Here is a 20,499-nt window from a genome sequence, read left to right on the forward strand (position 1 = left end):
AGGTCTACTATGAGGAAAGATTGAGGTCAACTTCTTGAGGAAGTCTAGACCACAACCTATGAACCTATCACTTTGCCCCAATTTCCATTTTTCTTTAATCCGACACTGACAGTTAACAATTAGATAAGCTACTCTTTTCTCATTAAGTACCTTTAACGGTCATGCATGTCTGCCCTACATTTGTACCATCTCCCCCTCCCCAATAAATTAACCAGAACCAGTTCTATTCAGGTGGCACTCATTCCAGCCAAGCAGTACTCCCTCAAAAAAGACTTCAATTTGTCTTCCAGTTTCATTGCATATTTAGTTTCTGTTGTCCTTTCTTCTTAGAAAGGTCTGCTTCTCTGAAGTCCCAGCTGTCTCTAAAGAGTCCCAGTCACAAACCTCCCTTCTAAAGTATAAGAACACTCATTCTCTCCTCAGATGATGTCTTAGGCACTCTCCACAGTTTTGTTGCTATGTTCAAGACTGACTTTTCCTACCTTGGCTCCTTACGAAGTGCAGCTTCCAAAACTGCATGCTGCACTTCATACATCCTCACCAATGAGCATCACAATGGCAATACTACTTCACTCTTCTGGTGAAGGCAAATCCTGTATCGTTCCAAGTTTACCTCCATCATTGATGCAGAAAAGTATCCTTGTCCCATATGATGCAGAAAAGTGCCTTTGTCCCAGCTGGTAATAAACATTAAAGTATTCTGTGATGAGCAAAACCATCTCTTTCCAAAGGAATGCTCTACATCAATTTATGGTGTAGCATTTATCTTTTCCAAAGACAAACAGCAAGTCTCCACTTCCAGAGCATCTCAGCTGTGAAGATCACCATTGGTTGGTAAGAAATAAGAAAAAAGGCAGAGGTAAGAAAAAGTACATTAAATATGATATTCCTGAAAAGACGAAATTTGTCTACTCAAAAACGGGAAACATATTTAGCCATGAATAAAGTAATGCAAAATACTGCCCATCACTTTTATTTGAAGTTTATTGATGCAACAAGTCAAGCATGACCATCTTAAGAGCTACTGAGACCACTTAAACAGCACTTTCATTAAAGACTGCTACAAAATAAAATGGCACTAATTATAGACATTTTAAAGTGTGGAGGGTGCAAGGGTGATTGGCCATGGGAGCATCCTTCACAACATTTGGGTTGTAAAAATATTACTTGTGTAGTTTTGCCTTTCAGGAAGTATTGTATAAGAGAACTGGTCTCAACAGAGCACAAGTCAGTGACAACAGATGCAATAAATTGTTCTAGATGGTCTTTACCAGATAAATGTGAACATCCATACGGTGAAAGGCTTATATTGTCAATCCAGGATTCATTTAATGTGGTTTACAATATATTTCAGGACAAGTGCTGGCAAATCACAATCAAATGAAGGACCAGTGAACCTTTTACAAACAAAACTATTCTACTGAATAAGCCACAATCATATCATGTTATTCTAACTTCTATGCAAGTTCTACACAGTCAAATATATACATCTGTATCAGCTGCAAATAAAGTCAATGTATGTCAATATGGAAAATGCTGACTCTCAGAAGAAAGTACAGGCATGGAAGAAAGGTAAAAATGACAGTTAATCTAAAATGGAAGAGATATAAGAGTGCTACTTAGCTTACACAATGTCATAATCTTTAAACACACACACACACATACACACACACACACACACACACACACACACACACACACACACATACACACACACACACACTGCGTGCATGTGAACAGACAGAAATTTTGAGCTTTAAACAGCGCAGTGGCATCCTGCTCTTTAGTGATAATTGGTAGTGGAGGGTAATTCTTGGGAGGGAGCTGGGGGTGATGGGGAGGTGAAATTTTAGCTGAATTTGTCAGTCAGATTTGCTATATCTCCTGGCTGAGTATAGGAAATGTCATCTACAGCTAATTCTGCAAATTCTTGGGTATTGCCCTTAAGACTGTGGACATAACAGAAAAATGCCTCATGGTTATCCTTAGCTTTGGAGGCTATTTTTACCTCAAAGATAAACATGCCTATCCTGGGGAAAGGAACCATGGCGGTATAACAGAATTACTTATTACGTCCTGGTGAAATTCAGGGCTTGAAACAATTGCTGGGCTACACATTAGGACACTTGCTGAAGAATACTTAAGTTAGCCCCAGGTAGATTCATGGAAATGTGGAAGTGATTAGTGAATCATAGGTCAGAAATTTACATGAAAAACAAACACATCTTTCTAAGAAACACTTGAAGTACTAATGATGATAATGCTGATCCACTTCAGGTTTATAGACTCAGTCAGAACAGTCAAAGATGATAATTATTTACTTGTTGATTTTAATGTGGTGCCTGACTAGACTGCCTAAGGTTACTGAAATTTTGAAAAATGGCTAGGAAGATCTGGCTCTGGTTGACATACTGCAGTGAAACTCCTTAAAAGAATAATAATATTTGTTTCTGTAAGTGAGTGGGCTTTGCAGCTCTTAATTCAGTTTGTGGGAACATAACATTTAAACTTATGTTTAACTGGCCATTATGAGTCGGCTCTCAACCTTTTTGATATAAAGCAGAAATGGGAGATCTTTTCAAGTGATACTACTAATACTAAAGACTCATATTACACGTGGGAATTTTCCCAAAGCTACATCATTTAATTTAATTTACCACTTTTTGAAGTTACTTTAGATATAGCAACATCCTCAATCACCTCCTTAAATGCATGGGATAGTCTGGGATACTTGTTGGACATACAAGCCTCTTAATTTAGATTATCTTCATATGGTTTGACTGGAGCTGTATGGTGATTTCAAAGAAATGTGACATGTTAGTTGAGGATGCCTGCTGGGCTCTGGGGACACTCCTCCATGATAAATCAAACACTACTTTTTTTGTTACTTGGTAAAATTCTACTAGGATAGAGTCTCTCAGAGACAGAATACACCTGATCTGCATATCCTATTTCGACATTTCTATATTTTATTTTCAAAAACTGGAAAGTGTATTTGGGCTGTAAGATAACACATCTATATAAAGTCTGTGTGAGAGTGAAGGTATAACAATTTCAGCAAAGGAATTCAACATGAATCCTAGTGTGTTTTTTATTCTTTTTAAAATCCCATTGTGACCCTTTGTTTTGGTTTTATACCCTTCTTATATATATATTACTACTGTACATAGTTTGTTGATTAATTTAAATGATAAATCCCAATGACCAGCAACCAATCAGAACAATGCTATTAACAACTAACAATACTAGTAACCTGTCTCCTCTGCCACTCACAGTACCCCACCCGCTTCCAATCACAGGATCATAGGATCATAGGAAGTTACTAGGCTATTGGCCCTGAGGCCCTTATAAGCCTAGCCAAGAGTTTAGCCCATGCATAGACAAATCAGCACCCACTGCCCCTGTCCAGCAGGGACACAGGTGGAATCCCAGGCATGTATTTTCTATTTCCCATCCAGTTATCCAGATTGCACTTAAAAAGGGGTAAAGAGGTACTCTGTTTGACATGGAGAGGGAGTTTATTCCATAGATTGGGGAGTCTCTGGAACACAAATCTGTCCCATCAGCAAGTCCTATTGATGTCTCGGACCAGGTTGAGGTTGCCTGTGCGGGTTTCTTGAGTAGAGTTTGACTTGTGGATATGCAGCAGTCCCATTAAGGCGAGGTTCGAGATTGCCTTGTATGCCAGAGGTCACCTCTGAGGAGTCTTTATGAAACATAAAGGCATAGGGCTTTTAGCCTATCTGTATATGGTAGATTTTTGAGGCCCTGGATTCTCCTAGTGAGGAACCACTGTGGTCTCTCCAGCTGCTGCATGTCCTTTGGGAGGTACATACCGAATGGGGCATTGTAGTCAATAATGGGTCTTATAAGAGAAGAATACAGGGATGTTATGATATCCTTGTCCCTGGATGAGATACCCTTACTTATGAGGTGGGCCATGTAGAAAACTTTCCATACAGCGGAAGCAACATGGTGGTCAAAAGTCAGGCTGCTATCAATCTGGGTGCCCAAATCCCTCAGGACGGAATGCATGCTTAGAACGTTGTTATTAATGTGAAAATTTGTGGGGACATCTCTCTCCCCAAAGGGGATGATGATGCATTTTTTTGTATTCAGCTTGAGGCCATGTTTCTGGCACCAGTCATTTGTTTGGATAAGACCCTCTTGGAGGATGTCAACATCTCTGGGGGAATTGATGACAGCTCCCAACTTGCAGTCATCTGCAAATTTGGTCAACCATAGTCCACTGGTTTTGGCCTGTACCTCAGAAAAGTATATCCCAAAAAACAGAGGCCTCAAGACCGAACCCTGGGGTTCGCCACTCAATAAGGGTCTACTGCTTGAGATGGCTTCCCCTATTTTAACTAGGTGGGTTCTATCAGTGGGCCAGATGGCTACCCATCTGGTAACATATGGATTGATGCCTAGTTGAGAGAGTTTATCTATTATGCCCGAGTGGGGAATAGTGTCGAAGGCTGTGGCCAGGTCAAGGCAGGCAGTGTGCACTGTCTTCCCCTCATCCATGGCTTTGGTGACTGTCTCATACAAGTCAACCAAATTTAAAAGACGTGATCTCCCCTTGATGAAGTCAAACTGTGTGGGATTGTTTGGAGGTTGCCATTGTCCTTGTTTATGAGATCCATGATAATCCATTTCATGGCCTTGCAGATCAGGCTAGATAGGCTTATGGGTCAGTAATTTCCCAGATCAGTGGACGCTCCACCTTTGTGTAAAGGGAAGACAGTGGCTGTACTCCACTCAGCTGGGACAAAACCGATACTCAGACTTTGGTTGAATAGGGTGCCTAATGGTGCTGCAAGTTCCTGCCTGAGTTCATGTAGGATGCAGCCGGGGATGTTATCAGGTCTCATGGAGGCTGCATTTTTTTGCCTTTGAGAGAGCAGAAAATACAGCCATCTAACTGCTCATCTGACACAGTCATGCTACTACCTAATGTGCTTACACTCCTTACCTGCACACTTCTTGCACACCTTACATCCAACCAGAACTCCATAATAGACAAACCCTACCACTATCACTGCACCCTTACTCTCACTTCTATCCATCACCCACCTACTAATTACACTTGTCATACAATCACAATCTCTGTCCCAGTACACCCACCATACTACCAGTCACCTGCTACATTCAAACAAAAAATATCCCTAAAATATAACAGTTTAATTACCAGATTTATAAAACTTATGTTTACTGCCCTATCTATATTAGCCCTCAGTGGTGATATCCACCCTAACCCTGGACCTACCATTACCAACTCTTCACCTAAAAATCTGCCTAATAGCTGCTGCTTCTCGCAACTAACATCCAACAGAAAGTCATCTGACCTCCTGTTCATGTGTCTAAATATCAGAAGTATAACTAATAAAACCCATGACCTAAATGCCAACATACCTTTATACTCTCCTGATATTCTTATCCTGACTGAAACCTGGCTCAAACCTCATATCAAAAGTGAGGAAATAGTCCCAACAGGTTATAACATTCTTTGAGTAGATAGACAATCTAAGAATGGGGGTGGTGTGGCTCTAATGTTTAAACACCACCTCAACATCCAGATCCTAAACACATCTGCCCCCCACACTGGACACAAAGAAATCCTATATGCCAACTTCAAACTAAACCCAAATAAAACAATCAACATCATAGGATGCTACTTCCCACCTGGCCAAAACATCCCACCCCTGGAAAACTTCCTGAACTGGGCTAACCTCTCCCTACCCCAGGAAACCATAATTCTAGGTGATTTTAATATCAACTGGCTATCTTGTAGCAACAGTCAACCAGCCCAGCACCTAAACCTTTATGGTTTCTCTCAAGTAATACAGTCATCTACCCGGATAAATAAAAACTCTAACAAACATAACTACTCCTGACTGGATATTAGTCGATAAAGACCCTCACTCATACTTAACTGGCTGTTACCAGACAGCCTCAGTGACCACACTCCAGACGCTCACTCATACTTAGCTGGCTGTTTACCATACAGCCTCAGTGACCACACTCCAACATTCCTTCTGAGACACCACTTAAATTGTGCTAAACCCATTATCTACAGGTAAATCCAAAATAGGGTAAACTTTAACCCTCTCTCCTTTATCGCATCCCTTCAAAAATGTGATTGGACACCACTAAAGTACGTCAATCTGGATGAAGCCGTCCACTTCTTCAATAGCACCTTCCTAAAAATCCAAAACACACATGCCCCCATAAGAAATGCTAGAATCAAAACACAGTGCTCCCCTTGGCTACAAAAAAGCACCAGGGTACTAATGAAAATCACAGATAAGGCCTGGGAGCACTGGCGCTTAACAAAACCCCACTCCTCTAGACAGTCATTCGTAGAGTTGAGCAACAAGGTCAAAAAGCAAACAAAGGAAGATAAAACCCAATATTATCAGTCTGCCCTAAACTCCTCCTATCACAACCCTAAACAGTTCTGGTCCACAATAAACCCCATTCTCCACCCAGGTAAAGTAGGCACCCCCCCACCACTACCCCTTCCTCCAGCAGTAATAAAATTGCTAAGTTTGCCACTGGTGCATCTTATCGCAGCCACCACTGTATCTCACTTAGAGAACTTGACTGGCTTGAACTACCTCAACTTCTTAACCTGAATCAACTCTCTCTCGCCCACAAGTTAGTAAACCATCCTCTTAAAGTCCCATCCCTTCGAAACCTTCTCCAGCCCTACTGCTCCACTAGACCTCTACACTCCAGCAGTAAAAATCTACTTCTAGTGATCAAACCCAAGAACTCAGCAGGAAAAGCACTATTCTCCTGCGTCATATCAAGATTATGGAACAATCTCCCCCCTCTATAACCACGCTACAGTCTTGCAATCACTTCATGACTGCACTAAAACTCACTTAGAAAGTCCATGCACCAATCCTGACTAGTAACCCTCCTTTTACCTCCCTTTCCTCTCCCCTCCCATAGCCACCGTGCCTCACACCGTCTGGTCATTGCATTCCTTCCTCTGCAGGCTCTGGCTCACCCTTTACCCTCCTCTTCCCTCCTCACTCAATTTCTCAAACCTGTTATAACATGCTTAACTACCTCGCTTCATCTCAACTCCAAATACATATCCAACTGACTTGCATCTAGCTTCCTCTCACTACCATGTATACTACTCACTTAGTCTCCTCTTACTCCTATATTTTCCTCTTCCATCCCATTAGCCCTTCTAGCTTGTTCCACCATCATGTGGAGCTTCTGCTTTATATCTGCTTGAGTTTACTGCAATATTTGTATATAAGATGTAGGAATATGAACTTAGAACAGTATCTGTTTGAGCTTAGTACTATCTGTATATACATCCTACCTTTATTCCTAGCTTTTAGCTGGATAGCTAGATATTGGTATCTGTGTTCATTACTATGTTTCATATTGTATGTATAGCTAATATTTGCTGCAGTATGTATTATTTGCTAATTGTATGTATATTAAATTGTTCTTCATGTACTCTGCTGCTCATTTATTGTCCTGTGGAGCTTTTCTCCTGGGCCTCCACTGAAAAAGGACCTGTGTCCAGTTGGAATTTCCTCGTAAACAAATGTAAATAAATAAAAATAAATTAATGTATCTTCTTGATATTTATAACTTTTGAATGTTAACAGAAAAAAAACTTCAATAGTGCAGTAATATTAGCACATGAAAAAGTTGTACGATTGTAGTACAGCCTCTGCTTTTTCAGACTTTCAAAGTGATGTAAGTAACTTTGGGTGTCATCCCCCACCAGGTAACACAGCCTGAAAATTTCTATACATTACAACAGTAACATCAACGAACCACTCCCACTACTCTTCTGTGCAGCACAGGATTATTTTGGCAAGGAAAGCTAGCACACCCTTAACCCTCACAAATAAAAAGAAAATACAAAGTATCTTCTTTTAAATTGGGATATATTATTGTTCATACTAACTTGCTATTTTAGAGCATGTGTGTGTGTGTGTGTGTGTGTGTGTGTGTGTGTGTGTGTGTGTGTGTGTGTGTGTGTGTGTGTGTGTGTGTGTGTGTGTGTGTGTGTGTGTGTGTGTGTGTGTGGTTTAAAGGGGCACCAACACCCTTATAAGCTATAGTAATGACAGATTAAGTATTTATTACATAACGTATGCCTTTTTTATTACATTTTCAGAAAAGGAATGAGACATGTAAGACTGATGTGTTTACGAGTGCAGTTTAAAAAGGATGAGGAAAAAAATAAGGGGGTCCTAAAAATTGCTTATGCCTCAGAAGCTGCCCTTTAACCATTAAGGAAATCTGTTAGCTGTTAGATAAGTGACTTATAATGTAAATGGGCACAGTGCACAGAGGATGCACAGAAGTTATTATGTAAAAGACATGGTTCATACAGGATGCACAGAAGTTCACTTATGAAAATACAAAGTGAATTTTAACACTGTGATTATACCAACTATATTTTATCTGATAACCCAATGTCAAAAATCACCTTAAATAAAAAGACAACAGGCCACAAACTGAAAGACAATGAGACTTGTATAAAATGTACATTTTGCAATGTAGAAGTCTAGAAATGGAATTATGCTGTGTGAGACAGAACCCAATATACAATCATCATATTCACTGAAAGATACGCATACCATCTATTAGGCATGCTTAATTTTCCCTGTGGAAGGAAAAAAAGAAACAGCGTCCCTTCCTAGCTGTAGAAAAGGAAACAGCAGTAGATTCCCCTGTAAAAACTTCTACATCACAGGCAAACTTTGCATTTGTACTTTAAATGCATCAAGCATTTAAAAGTACTGCAACAATTAAATCATATACTTTCTTCAACAAGACAGGGGTACTTGCAAAATACACAATAACTTTCACCGAGCTGCCATACCAACAATTATTTTATAGCAACCGCCCAGCTACACTGACAAATATTTTTCATGAAGCCTAGCTAGTCCTTTCTCCCAAAAAAGAAATGAAAACAAGTGAATCACTGCACACTCGCATCCCAAGTGGAATAGCATAAACAACTTAATCTTTTTATGGAGTAATGTCCAGAGGGTAATGGACCCATTTTTTTTTTTGAAGGCTGGTTAACATCTTGCTACTGGGACTCACTCTGATCCTCTTGCAGTAGCATCACTACTGGCAATTTTGGTAACATCTGCCACCTGCATCATCTCCAGTGAGCTATGACAATGCACGTGCACAAAGAAATGTATGATCACTGAGTATTTCAACATCTCTAAAGAAAAAAGTCTGAAAACAACATCCACAGATATTGTGTGACCTCTGCTCTTGAAAGTAGGATTGTGAAGATGAAATGCAGGACTGGTACATGCCATAGCCAGTAAGAAATTAAGCCAAAATGTATGAGTTCTTGTGGTTAGAGTTAAAGGAAGGGCATACTTCCAATTCAGTTGCTTGATTAAGGAAGCAAAAAACATGAAAAGGAATGTGCAGTTTAAAATGTGAAAAGGCTGATTTCAAGCAGGGGCTCATGGGGTCTCCCTGCAAGATGGAATGAAAGCCGTAGCTTCATACACAACCCTCCTACAGCTCTACAGACTGGCAATGCTGATTTGAAGTGATCTTTTCAAATAAGCAACTAAATTACTTATAAAAAGTCTAGAGGACAGGCCGCTTTCAACATAGGGGTTAACTGGTAAAATGCCTGATTTACAGCTCCAGAGTCTGTTGTTCAATCATGTTTGCCCTAACTCTTTGTGGGATTTTCCTGGGTACTCTGGGTTCTTTCCACCTCCCACAAACACAAATGGCTGCACTAAACTTTCTCTAAAGATACAGTATTTACCCTTGTCATTGTGGTCCACCTGGGTTGTGGCAAAGAAAAGTCCATGGACTAACTCAGTAAACAAATGATAAACATAAACACCACAAATGGGTTTGGATCTGCAGGTGAATAAAGGGAAGGAAGACATTAAGAACAGAATGTAGAAACACCAAAAGGATATAGAAAACAGCAGGTAAAGGGGTTTGATAGCATAATGTGGGAGAATGAGGCAGAAAAATGCATGCAGATTGAAGGACAGCTTGACAAATGGCATTATTCAGTTATCACTTTTGAGTCCAATAATCTCTGACTCCTGAAGAGGAAAGTCTTAAGACTCATCAAAAAATTCTTAAAGCAGCATCAGTCTGTAGAGTTGGACTTTTACTTCTTTGCCACTGGAGGCTATTGCTGTCTGTTCACACAGAATGTTTACCCACAGCAAGTATTTCCCAAAACTGCTCAGTTCTGTGCGTATAATCAAAGAGAGCAAGGAGAACCTTGTTTTTAAAAGACTTCAGCTTTCCCATTATAAAGACACTGTCAGTGGCAGGTAGATGGTTTGCATATGGTCTGCATACTGATATACACTAAGCAAAACTGCAAATCTAGAGTGGATGGACTGCTCATATTAGATATACCACCAGATCAATGTTAGTTTGAATAGTATATGAAGCATAGCAGTCCAGCACAAAAAATGTACACATTAAGTATGTGCAAAAACTGCAAATTTGTTCCATAATGGCTCATAGATACGAGTACTTAGATCCAATAAGATTCTCAAAATCCTGTTGAATGTACAGCTGTATAACAAATGCGCATTTTACTGCAGTGCATGCATATCTCCTGTGTAATGAAATGCTGAATGGGTGCTTTATGCCATGAAGTGCTAATTAGTCAAGGATATAATACATGTCCCTGAACTGCAGACTTCCCCTCAAAAGTCTATAAGATACTGATTTAAAGGACAGAGCATCTATCCTCTCTTGGTAGCTCAGAATCTTTAAGCCCATAATCCTTTTGTTAGGAAGCTTTGAGGCTTCTCTAGTTTGACATGTTTAGTGTGGTACATCTTGAAGTGGGTGTTGTACTCAGTGATTGATATAATAAATGCTGAATATAAAGGAAAGTACAGTTATGTAAGTAAACTTACCATAACAATAGATGTTCTGATAGATCATTGTTGCAGCAGCCTAAGCTATATGGGTTAGGCTGCTACAGCAGTGGCCTTAGCTGTATGGGTTTTATCCTGTCAAGTATATGACAATAGGTTCATAAATGATTACCAGGCTAACACTTTTAGGTCATGTTTCCCAAATGCATCTGACAAGTTTTGATACCCTACTGTTATTTTAACGGGTATATATATACATATATATATATATATATATATATATATATATATATATATATATATATATATGCTATGTCTCTATTACAGCTATAGGTGCAGGTAAGGGATAAATGTATGATTCCCCATCCATTAGTCCAAGTTATACTTGAATTGGTTTAGGGAAGAACTCTGCTTCACATGGATGGGAAGCCTGTTCCAGAGAAGTCGTAGTTTTTATGACACATACCTGTCTCTCTAACATGTCCTGTTTATGTTGCAGGTGAGGTATAGGTCCCTATATCAGGTAATTCTGGTGCTATTTGTTTTACAGATATGGAACAAGTCCATCAGAGCAGGATTACACGATGCTTTACAGGCCAGCATAGATCACCTCTCAGCAATCTGTATGAGACAGAGTACAGGGATAGCGTTTTGAGATGGTCATCATAGGACATGTTGTTTAGACCATGCATTCTTTTTGTGAAAAACCTCTGTGGATGCTTCAGTTGTTTCTCATGTCTGGTCAGGTACATACCAAACGGGGTGGTATTTGCAATGATTTGTCCCTTAAGTGCAAATTACGGTGGAACAATGATATCCTTGGACCTAGATGCCATACCCTTGCTTATAAGTTGCACAATATGGAATGATTTCCATAGTGCCATAGACACATAATTGCCAAAGGCCAGGTTACTGTCTAAATGTGTTCCCAAATACCTGACCACACTGTCTACTCCTAGGCTGCATTATCAGTATGTTAGTTTCCAGGGGTAGCCATCTTCCCAAAGGGTACTATTTTGCACTGGCCAGTTTTCAAAGCTTCGGGGCATCTCCCACTTGCCCTTAACCGCAGTGGGGCTCGAGCAGACTAATATAAAAGCAGAGGTTAGGCTGTCAAAGCTTCAAAGCTTTCTTGTCTCAAGAAAGGAGGCTACAGCCCTCAAAATAGATGGATATTCTTAAACTTTCTTAAAGTGCATATAGTTTAATTATGTGTTAATTTTTTTCATATATTATATATTTGTTATTATGCATTATAATTCATTGGTTGCACAGATGGCACTATAATGGCTTTTAATCCTATGCTTTTACTTCAGTGTAAGATTATGTGACTGCTTTTAGTTGCTGTGTAATTACAAAGCCATTCTTGAATAATATTGAGGTTAGTAGATAAAATATAACATTCTGTTTTCAATATACCACCTACTTTTTAAGTCTTGTCCTAAGGTCACCTTCCAGTATTTCTGTCTTCTTCTCCTCAACAGCCAGAGTTGCACTGCATTCAATTTCACCAGATGTGTTTGAAGCTACACATCTGTACTGGCCGGAATCTGTCTTGGTTATTTCCTTAATTTCCAGTTTGGCTTCCTCCCCTTTCTGCTGGACAACAATACGGCCTCCGTGGTTGAGCTGTCTCCATTTGCCCTTCATCCATTTTACATTTGGAATTGGATCACCACCAACTTTTGCAAAAAATGTTGCTATACCCTCTGGAAATAATGTAGGAAAATATCAAATAAAGTCATTTAATTCTTATAAGTAATTATGCATGAACAACTGTCTATACTATGGAAAATAAATGATACTTACTTTCTGATACCTTGATACTCTGAGGTTTCTCAACAAAGAAGAGTTTGTCACTCTCTACCACCTCTTTCTTCGTAACAGTTACAGCAGGTTTATCTGAAAATTAAAGACCAAATATTTCAAAACACTGTAACTATTTGTAATTATACGATTACCTGGTTGCAAGATCATAATGTTCACACAGCTACATAATAACACTATAAAAAGAAAATGTGCATAAATGAATAAACAAGGCTTTCATCTACCACCAAGTTTAATAGTTTCACAATTAATTGTGTTATATGTATAATTATTGCAATTATATCAGAAATGTTTTCATATCTTTATGGCATCCATAATTTGTTATGCATGGTTTGTTTCTCATTATATGTCTTAAAAGTCTGTTAATGTTTAGAATTTTTCACTGTACACCGTAAAGGGTAGCACCTATCACTACAGGCTGGTTAGTCTTTTTTTTCAGTTTTTGATAAACTGTTGTCTCATAAGTGAAACCGTGTGTGTTTCAGTAAATAAAGGGATTATTTAATCCATTATATTATTTAATGGATTTTTTGCAGCCAAAATAGGAATATAGGCTTTGAATGCTCTCATTTGATTTATATTTTACATATAACTCTGTTTTCAGTTTTTGTGAAATAAAATAAAAACTTGTTATATGTACAAACTAGCTAAATGTTAGAGTTGTAATTTTTTTATCCGACTTTAATTTTAGTTAATCTTTAACTAAACATGGTAATGAGGGAAGAGATACAGGTTATGCAGTGATGTTGTGTGACATCAGGTTTATACACTCAACAAGATGGAAGAAATATAAAATTGGCACTGGCTATAAAGCCTATCACTCATAAAATGCCTGTCTGTAGCAAGAATTAATTATACTCTTGCACTGTTTGTCAGGTCAATGGATAAAATGTCATGGAGATAGGCAAGAATGCCCTTTTAAGAATGCACTATAGAAACTGCTAACCAACCTGTTTTTTTTTTTCCCTTTCCTTTTTCTTTTTTTTTTTGATTAATAGTGTTCGGTGAGTAAATATATGTACCGCTGTCTTGTATTTATTCGGTTTTGTAGGTTCAAGGTCATTTGGCATGTATTTATCTAAACCTAACTTGAGAGACCTCAGTGATTCCGAAGTAAAAATATTAGTGGCTTCAAAACTCTTAGTAATCAGGACAGACTGGCAGTCTTCACTCTTTTGCTCATGCCTCTTAAAGACTCCTCTGTGCAAATCTGTGTCTAGCGTTTTGAGCCATGAAAGCTCCAACCCTCTTGGACCTCCCATTCCTTCACAGATCAAATGGGTCCTCTAAATCTGGTTAAACTAGGAACCAAACCTTCATCAGCTGATAAATAAAACATATTAGCATAACGCATTCATATTGCAGCATATTCTCCCATCTTTGAAACAACCTACTATAACATGTCAAACTGAGTAGCACCATTGCTATCCTCAAGGCACCCTAGATAATTCGACGGAGAGCCTCTATCTTGTGCTGCCCTCTTTGAAGCTTGAGGGAACTTTTAAACATTTAAATATGGTTCATTGGAATGGCTAATTGTGTAGTACCCACTCCTAAACCTATAAGCATATATATTAACATTTACCTTATACAGAAATTCAAATTACTAATTTACAATGTATTATCAAAAGAGAACAAATTGCTAATCTATAACAGGAAAAATGTCACAGCAAACTATACAAAAATCTGGCATACTGTGAAGTCCTCAAAATAATAAAAAGGACAACATTGTTTTCTCTCAGTATGATGCTACATATAACTGCATAATTGATTTCTCTGCTTGGCAATTGGTTCTTGATCAAAATGATTCACTTCAGGCAACATAACTAATGGTTAAACTCCCATATCAGCAATAACACCTTTTGAGTCTTATGATATAGGGAAGAGTAACAAAAACAGATGAGGAAAAAAAACACTTTATTTGTAAAATGCATTGTTGTTATATATACATTGGAGATTATAATGGGGTAACTACCCATGAAGGCCTGCTTTGGGATGTCACAAGATATAATCCTCCAAAAATATGTGGCAAACTTAAAGTGATACTTGCCCATTTCAGACAAACATCACCAATCAGGGATATGATGTAATTTTACAATGTAGGGCATGCAGCAATACTGCTACAACAGAAGGCCCCAAGACAAAATTCTCCCTGGTGGCACAGTCCTCTGCTACACACTCGTAGCTTGCTATTAGCTCAGGTAGACCACACATTCATATAACTCATTTTAAAGCTAAACTGTTATGAAGAGTGCCCGTACCTCCGCTGGCTAGTGTTTGTTCTCTCTACTGACCATGTCTGCTTTCACAGATTTTTTTGTCTTCATTTCTGTATTCCTTTTATTCTATAAAGAAATCTTACTCCTTTACAGTACCTTGGTCCCTCATGGATAGGGGCAACATGTAAATGTTCTGCTCATCTCTGGGTTATTAATACTTAAAACATAAGGGCGAAAAACTTCATGGGAATGTATGGCTAGGCTTCTAAAGATCCTCGTAGATCAATAGTCTAGTAAGTACCAGTGAACCTATGAAAAGAAACACAGAGCTCAGAAAGCTGGTTAACAAATAAAATGGGGGCTACTGCAAGGTCATGTAAGCCAAAAGGAATAGGAGATGCTGAACAAGCATATAAAAAATACTGAGAGGAAAAACTGATTTCTGTACAGATGCACTGCATATAGAAATAAACTCCTGTTTGCTCAAAATATATTCAACTTTAGATTAATAAAATGCCTTTTTCCACCATACCTTTAATGGTCACCTTTGATTTGGAAGAGTCACTTCCTGCTGCATTTGAAGCTTTGCACAAATAATCTCCAGCATCAGTTTTAGAAACTGCTTTGATTTGTAGCACAGCAGTGCCATTGCTAAAGCTAAGACTACATTTATCAGAAGATTTGATTTCTTTTCCAGCTTTTAGCCACTGAATCTTGATAGGCTCAGAACCCTGTACATGGCAGCTGAATTGAAGATCTTCCCCTTCAGTCACTTGCACTGGCTTCAGAGGCTGATCGAACTTTGGTGCTTTTTTCAGTTCTGTAATTGATAAAACAACAAACTTCATGAGCAGAAAATCACAGCCATTTAAATGTAATAACAAAAATAGTAAAAAGACAGCATCTAGCTGTTACAAAATCTGGGTGAAATTCATAAACATCAAGGCCAATCATGAAGAGCAGGTACATAATGCAAATCATATGCCAGAGCCGTACACAAATCTTTTGAGTACACTAGTATATACCTAGAGGAGTTCTAGGTACGCAGTAAGTATACACATGAAGTGAGCCAGTATCTTCCATGATTCACTTGAAATTTATGAGGCTATGAGTGCAACCTTAACAAAAGTAAATTAATAGATGAGCAGCTGAAGCTCCAGCAGTGATGTGCTGAGCAGCAACATCATAAGTACTACATTAAAAATGGTTCCAAATAGTGTTTAAACTGCACATCAGATAAAAGGTCCTTCCTCACCAACACTGGATGTACAAGGCACAGCAGCTGCATGGGTCAACCACATTTACTGTGTTCCATGGGCAGCACTGTTACAGAGTTCCAGCCAACAGCATTACTACACTGCCACATTCCCTTATTAGCACAGTATGATGATGCACCCTGATCTCCATACACGGCAAAGAAACTGGAGGCTGTCGTGAATCACTTCTCACTGTGTATGTGGAACAGGGAATATACGTAGTGCACTGGTGTAGCTATAATGCAGAACACAACTGCTTCCAAGGAACAGGACAGACAGAATAGGAAGTCCTGGCCTCTTCAAACAGTATCTGAAATATGGCAAAACTGCTTATGCGTGAAAATATTCTGTGGATATTTTAACAAGTTATTTTACTCCTTAGAAATCATTCTTGACTGCAGACACAATTCAGAACCAAGGTTCTTCACATGTTTTATATCTAAATTTGTAACAGTATCTTTCCACATATTTTATTTATCTTTATCATCATAATATGAAGGAAATCATTCTGTCATGTGGTCCACCACAGCTACAGTTGATACTGAACTTCCAAAAACTAGGTATCATGGTTTAGTTATGATTGGCAATTCCCATTTGTTGTGAAAAAGTATTATGGGATTGCATTCATGAACCATACTCAACTCTGAATGCATACAAGTCATGGCACACACACACACACACACACACACACACACACACACACACACACACACACACACACACACACACCAATTTATGGGACAGTATACTATGTTTATGAAACAGTGGTCCATTTGTATGTTTGCTTCACATGGATGGGCTAACATTTTTTTGCAATTATACATGGTATTTTTTCTTCAGCTTACCATTGCTAGACTAACTTCTGAACTTAACTCTGTTGTGGTATTTTAGCTTTTTTTTTTAAAGCAGCAGAACAGTGGTTAACCACAACAAAAAAAAAATGGCCACAGACTAGTATTACAAACAGCATCATTATGCCATTTGCTAACATTTGTTTTATAAATGACAGTAAATAGTTTTCATATGCATGTAATATCATATGAATGATGTGTAGGATTTATAAAGATTGATTTTATGGCAGAAACTGGTGTAAGGTATTTACATAAATTTGTGTGCAATAAATTTAATAATACAAACTAGGGTAATAAACTGAAGACAAAATGACTGATTTCAGACAGTGAAAAAGTGCAGTATTTTCTAACAAGAAAATAATTGTTAGAAGAAAGTAAATGTTCCTGCTTGGGTAGAATTACTAAGTATCACATGTAGTCATAACAACATCAACTGCATCTACTTGCACATAGTTTAAATAAATACAACATTACAGGTTTATAGGCATTCGTGCAGTCTATGATAGCTACTTTATCCTGTTTAAGGTCATGCGAGGGTCTGGGGCTTATCCCACTAAGCAACAGGAGTAAGGCAGAGAACCTGACATGGGCATCACAGGACACGCACACACAGTCACAGGCTCACCAATTATGGACAAAGGGATCACTTAGCAGATCACTTATTCACTTGTCAGCAACTCCTTTAAAGAACTAAATCACAGTCAAGAAGAAAAATCTAAGAAATTAGAAGTTATGTACTCACCATAACGTTCCATCTGAGTAGGTAGTTCATTTGTCTGCAACCTGTGGGTTACAGATCCGATATCGGATCCGAGCCGGCAACTTGTTTCAAGCTAATGGATCCGAGCTCCTAGCCCCTCCCTTCACCCATAATCCCCTGCTAACCCTCCATGACCTCAGATCGAGTTTGCCTCTCCATATATATCCAGGAAAGGATACCTAAAAACTAATAGATCCAAGAAGGTCAGGGGGAAGGAGGGGGGGATGGTTGCAGACAAATGAACTACCTACTCAGATGGAACGTTATGATGAGTACATAACTTCTAAATCTGAAGTAGGAATGTTCATTTGTCAGCAACCTGTGGGACAGAGTCCCCAGCTACCTGCACCCTGGGTGGCCATCATGGAAGGATATTACGAAGCACCGCAGAGCCAAAGGATGCTCTCCCTCTAGAAAGCAGGTCTAGCTTGTAGTGGTTGATAAAGGTATGAGATGAAGCCCAAGTGGCTGCAGAACAAATATCATACAAAGGAACTCTAGACTTGAAAGCCGCAGAAGTAGAAATGGAGCGATTGGAATGAGCTCGAACTCCTTCTGGTGCGGGTCTACCCGAGGCTTGATAAGCTAGCAGGATACATTGGGAAATCCAGCGAGATAAAGATACTTTAGAGATAGCTTTCCCCAAGTTAAATTTGGCAAAGGAAACGAACAGCTGGTCGGATTGTCTATGGCCAGCCGTTCTATGGGTATAAAAACAAAGCTGCCTATGAACATCCAATGAGTGCAGCTTGTATTCACCCTTATTTTGATATTTAGGGAAGAAAACCAGTAAATTTATGGATTGGTTTATGTTGGTTTCTGATGCTATCTTGGGAAGAAAGGAGGGATTGATCCTGAGGTACACTCTATCAGGGTGAAAAATCAGGTATGGAGGCTTTACAGAAAGAGCCTGAAGTTCCGACACTCTTTTCGCTGAAGTAATGGCTACAAGGAATGCTGTTTTCCATGACAAGAATTTGAGATCCACTGAAGCAGCAGGTTCAAAGGGTGGAGCAGTCAAGGCTTGAAGAAATAAAGTAAGATCCCATGGGGTGCGGCTTCTTTTACAGGAGGTCTAAGTAAAAGGTACCCTTGAGAAAGGTTTTACACAATTTGGCTGACATCAAGGGTCCTGTATCATGTCCCACATGATAATGTGAAATGGCTGCCAATTGCACTTTGACAGTTGAACAACTAGCACCTTCTTGAAAGAGTTCAGTTAGGAAGTCTAAAATGGATGGAAGAGGAGCCGTAAAGGGATCTAGATCGCGGCCCGCCCAGATGGAAAACGTTTCCATTTGCTGTGATATACCTTCCTGGTGGAGGGCTTATGTGCTGCCACGAGGATGGCTTTGACTGGTGAAGAGATACCGGGAGTCCTAACTAGGAGTGGAACTGGAGCAACCAAGCTGTCAGTTTCAGATTGTCCAGGTTTGGAGTTGGCAAGTCCAATGGATGGGAGATGAGATCCGGAATGGGATCTAGAATCCAAGGGTGATTCACAAGGTGAGACCACAGGTAAGGGAACCAAATTTGTCGAGGCCAGAATGGGGCAATGAGAATCATCTTGCTCCCCAACCGCGAGGCTTTCTGAAAGAGTTGTATCTTCATTGGAAGAGGAGGATAGTCATAGAGTAGACCGGGTGGCCAAGCATGCACCAGAGCGTCTCTTGGAGATTCCCCTGGTGGGGGGATTAGAGCGAAGAAATTGTCACATTTGGCGTTTGATGGAGATGCAAAAAGATCGCAGCAGGGTTGCCCCCATGTTACGAATATCTGCTTCGCTACTAGATGATTGAGAGACCACTCGTAGGGGGTAAGAAGGGTGCGGCTGAGCTTGTCCGCTAGGATGTTGGTACTCCCCGGAATGTGCGTTGCAATCAGAAAGCGGTTGATGGAGATCGCCCATTCCCACACTCTCATGGCTTCGCGGCAAAGAGGATAAGATCTGGTTCCCTCCTGTTTGTTGATATACCAGACCATTGACATGTTGTCCGAGTGAATTGCAATCGTTCCTGCGGGGAGGAAGTTCTGAAGTGCTTGCAACGCCAACAGCACCGCTCTCATCTCTAGAACGTTGATATATAGGGAGGTCTCTGTATCGTTCCACGTGCCTTGGACTGTCCTGCCTGAGTAATGCCCTCCCCACCCGAGGCGGGAAGCGTCCATGGTCACTGTGGCGATAGGGGGAGAGGTGCAGAAGGGACGGCCTGTATGGAAGTTTGATGCTTGGAGCCACCATAGTAGCGCCCTTCTGCAAGCCTTGCTGATAGCAATGGGATGGTGGAGAGGAAGGGATAGGAAGGACCATTGCACTAACAGAGTCCATTGCAGGACTCGCATGTTCAAACTTGCACATGGAAGGAGTGTAATCGCTGCTGCCATGGAGCCTAGTGCCCTCAGGATCAATTCTGCTGGTGAAGCCTCTGAATGAAGGATAGCCCGCACATGAAGTTGAAGATTTCTGATTCTCTCGGCAGTTAGGAAGGCTCGCAAATCTCTGGTGTTTATTCTGGCACCTATAAATTCTATGATCTGTGTTGGAGCCAGTAGGGATTTGCCGACATTGATAGTAATGCCTAGTTGTGGGGCTAGATGGAGAAAGAAGTCTCTGGCTGAGCAAAGTAGATGCCTTGTTGGTGCGGTCAGGAGCCAGTCGTCCAGTTACGGGAAGACCTGAATTCCCTGGAGTCTCAGGTGGGC

General features: G+C 39.8%; 1 protein-coding gene across 20 annotated transcripts in view; it reads right to left on the reverse strand.

The window, feature by feature from the left end:
- The window catches only part of LOC122805019 (titin-like), a 759,244-nt gene that overhangs the window by 375,754 nt on the left and 362,991 nt on the right, over positions 1-20,499 (reverse strand). For all 20 annotated transcript variants that reach the window (XM_044075290.1, XM_044075281.1, XM_044075295.1 and 17 more), the window contains 3 exons: positions 15,462-15,749; positions 12,693-12,785; positions 12,310-12,592 (listed from right to left, as the gene is read on the reverse strand). In XM_044075290.1, the coding sequence (XP_043931225.1) occupies positions 12,310-12,592; positions 12,693-12,785; positions 15,462-15,749 (664 nt within the window). The remainder of the gene's footprint in view (positions 1-12,309; positions 12,593-12,692; positions 12,786-15,461; positions 15,750-20,499) is intronic.

Source organism: Protopterus annectens, chromosome 6.part0, assembly GCF_019279795.1.
Source record: "Protopterus annectens isolate FY-2018-M chromosome 6.part0, PAN1.0, whole genome shotgun sequence".
Lineage (NCBI taxonomy): Eukaryota > Metazoa > Chordata > Ceratodontiformes > Protopteridae > Protopterus > Protopterus annectens.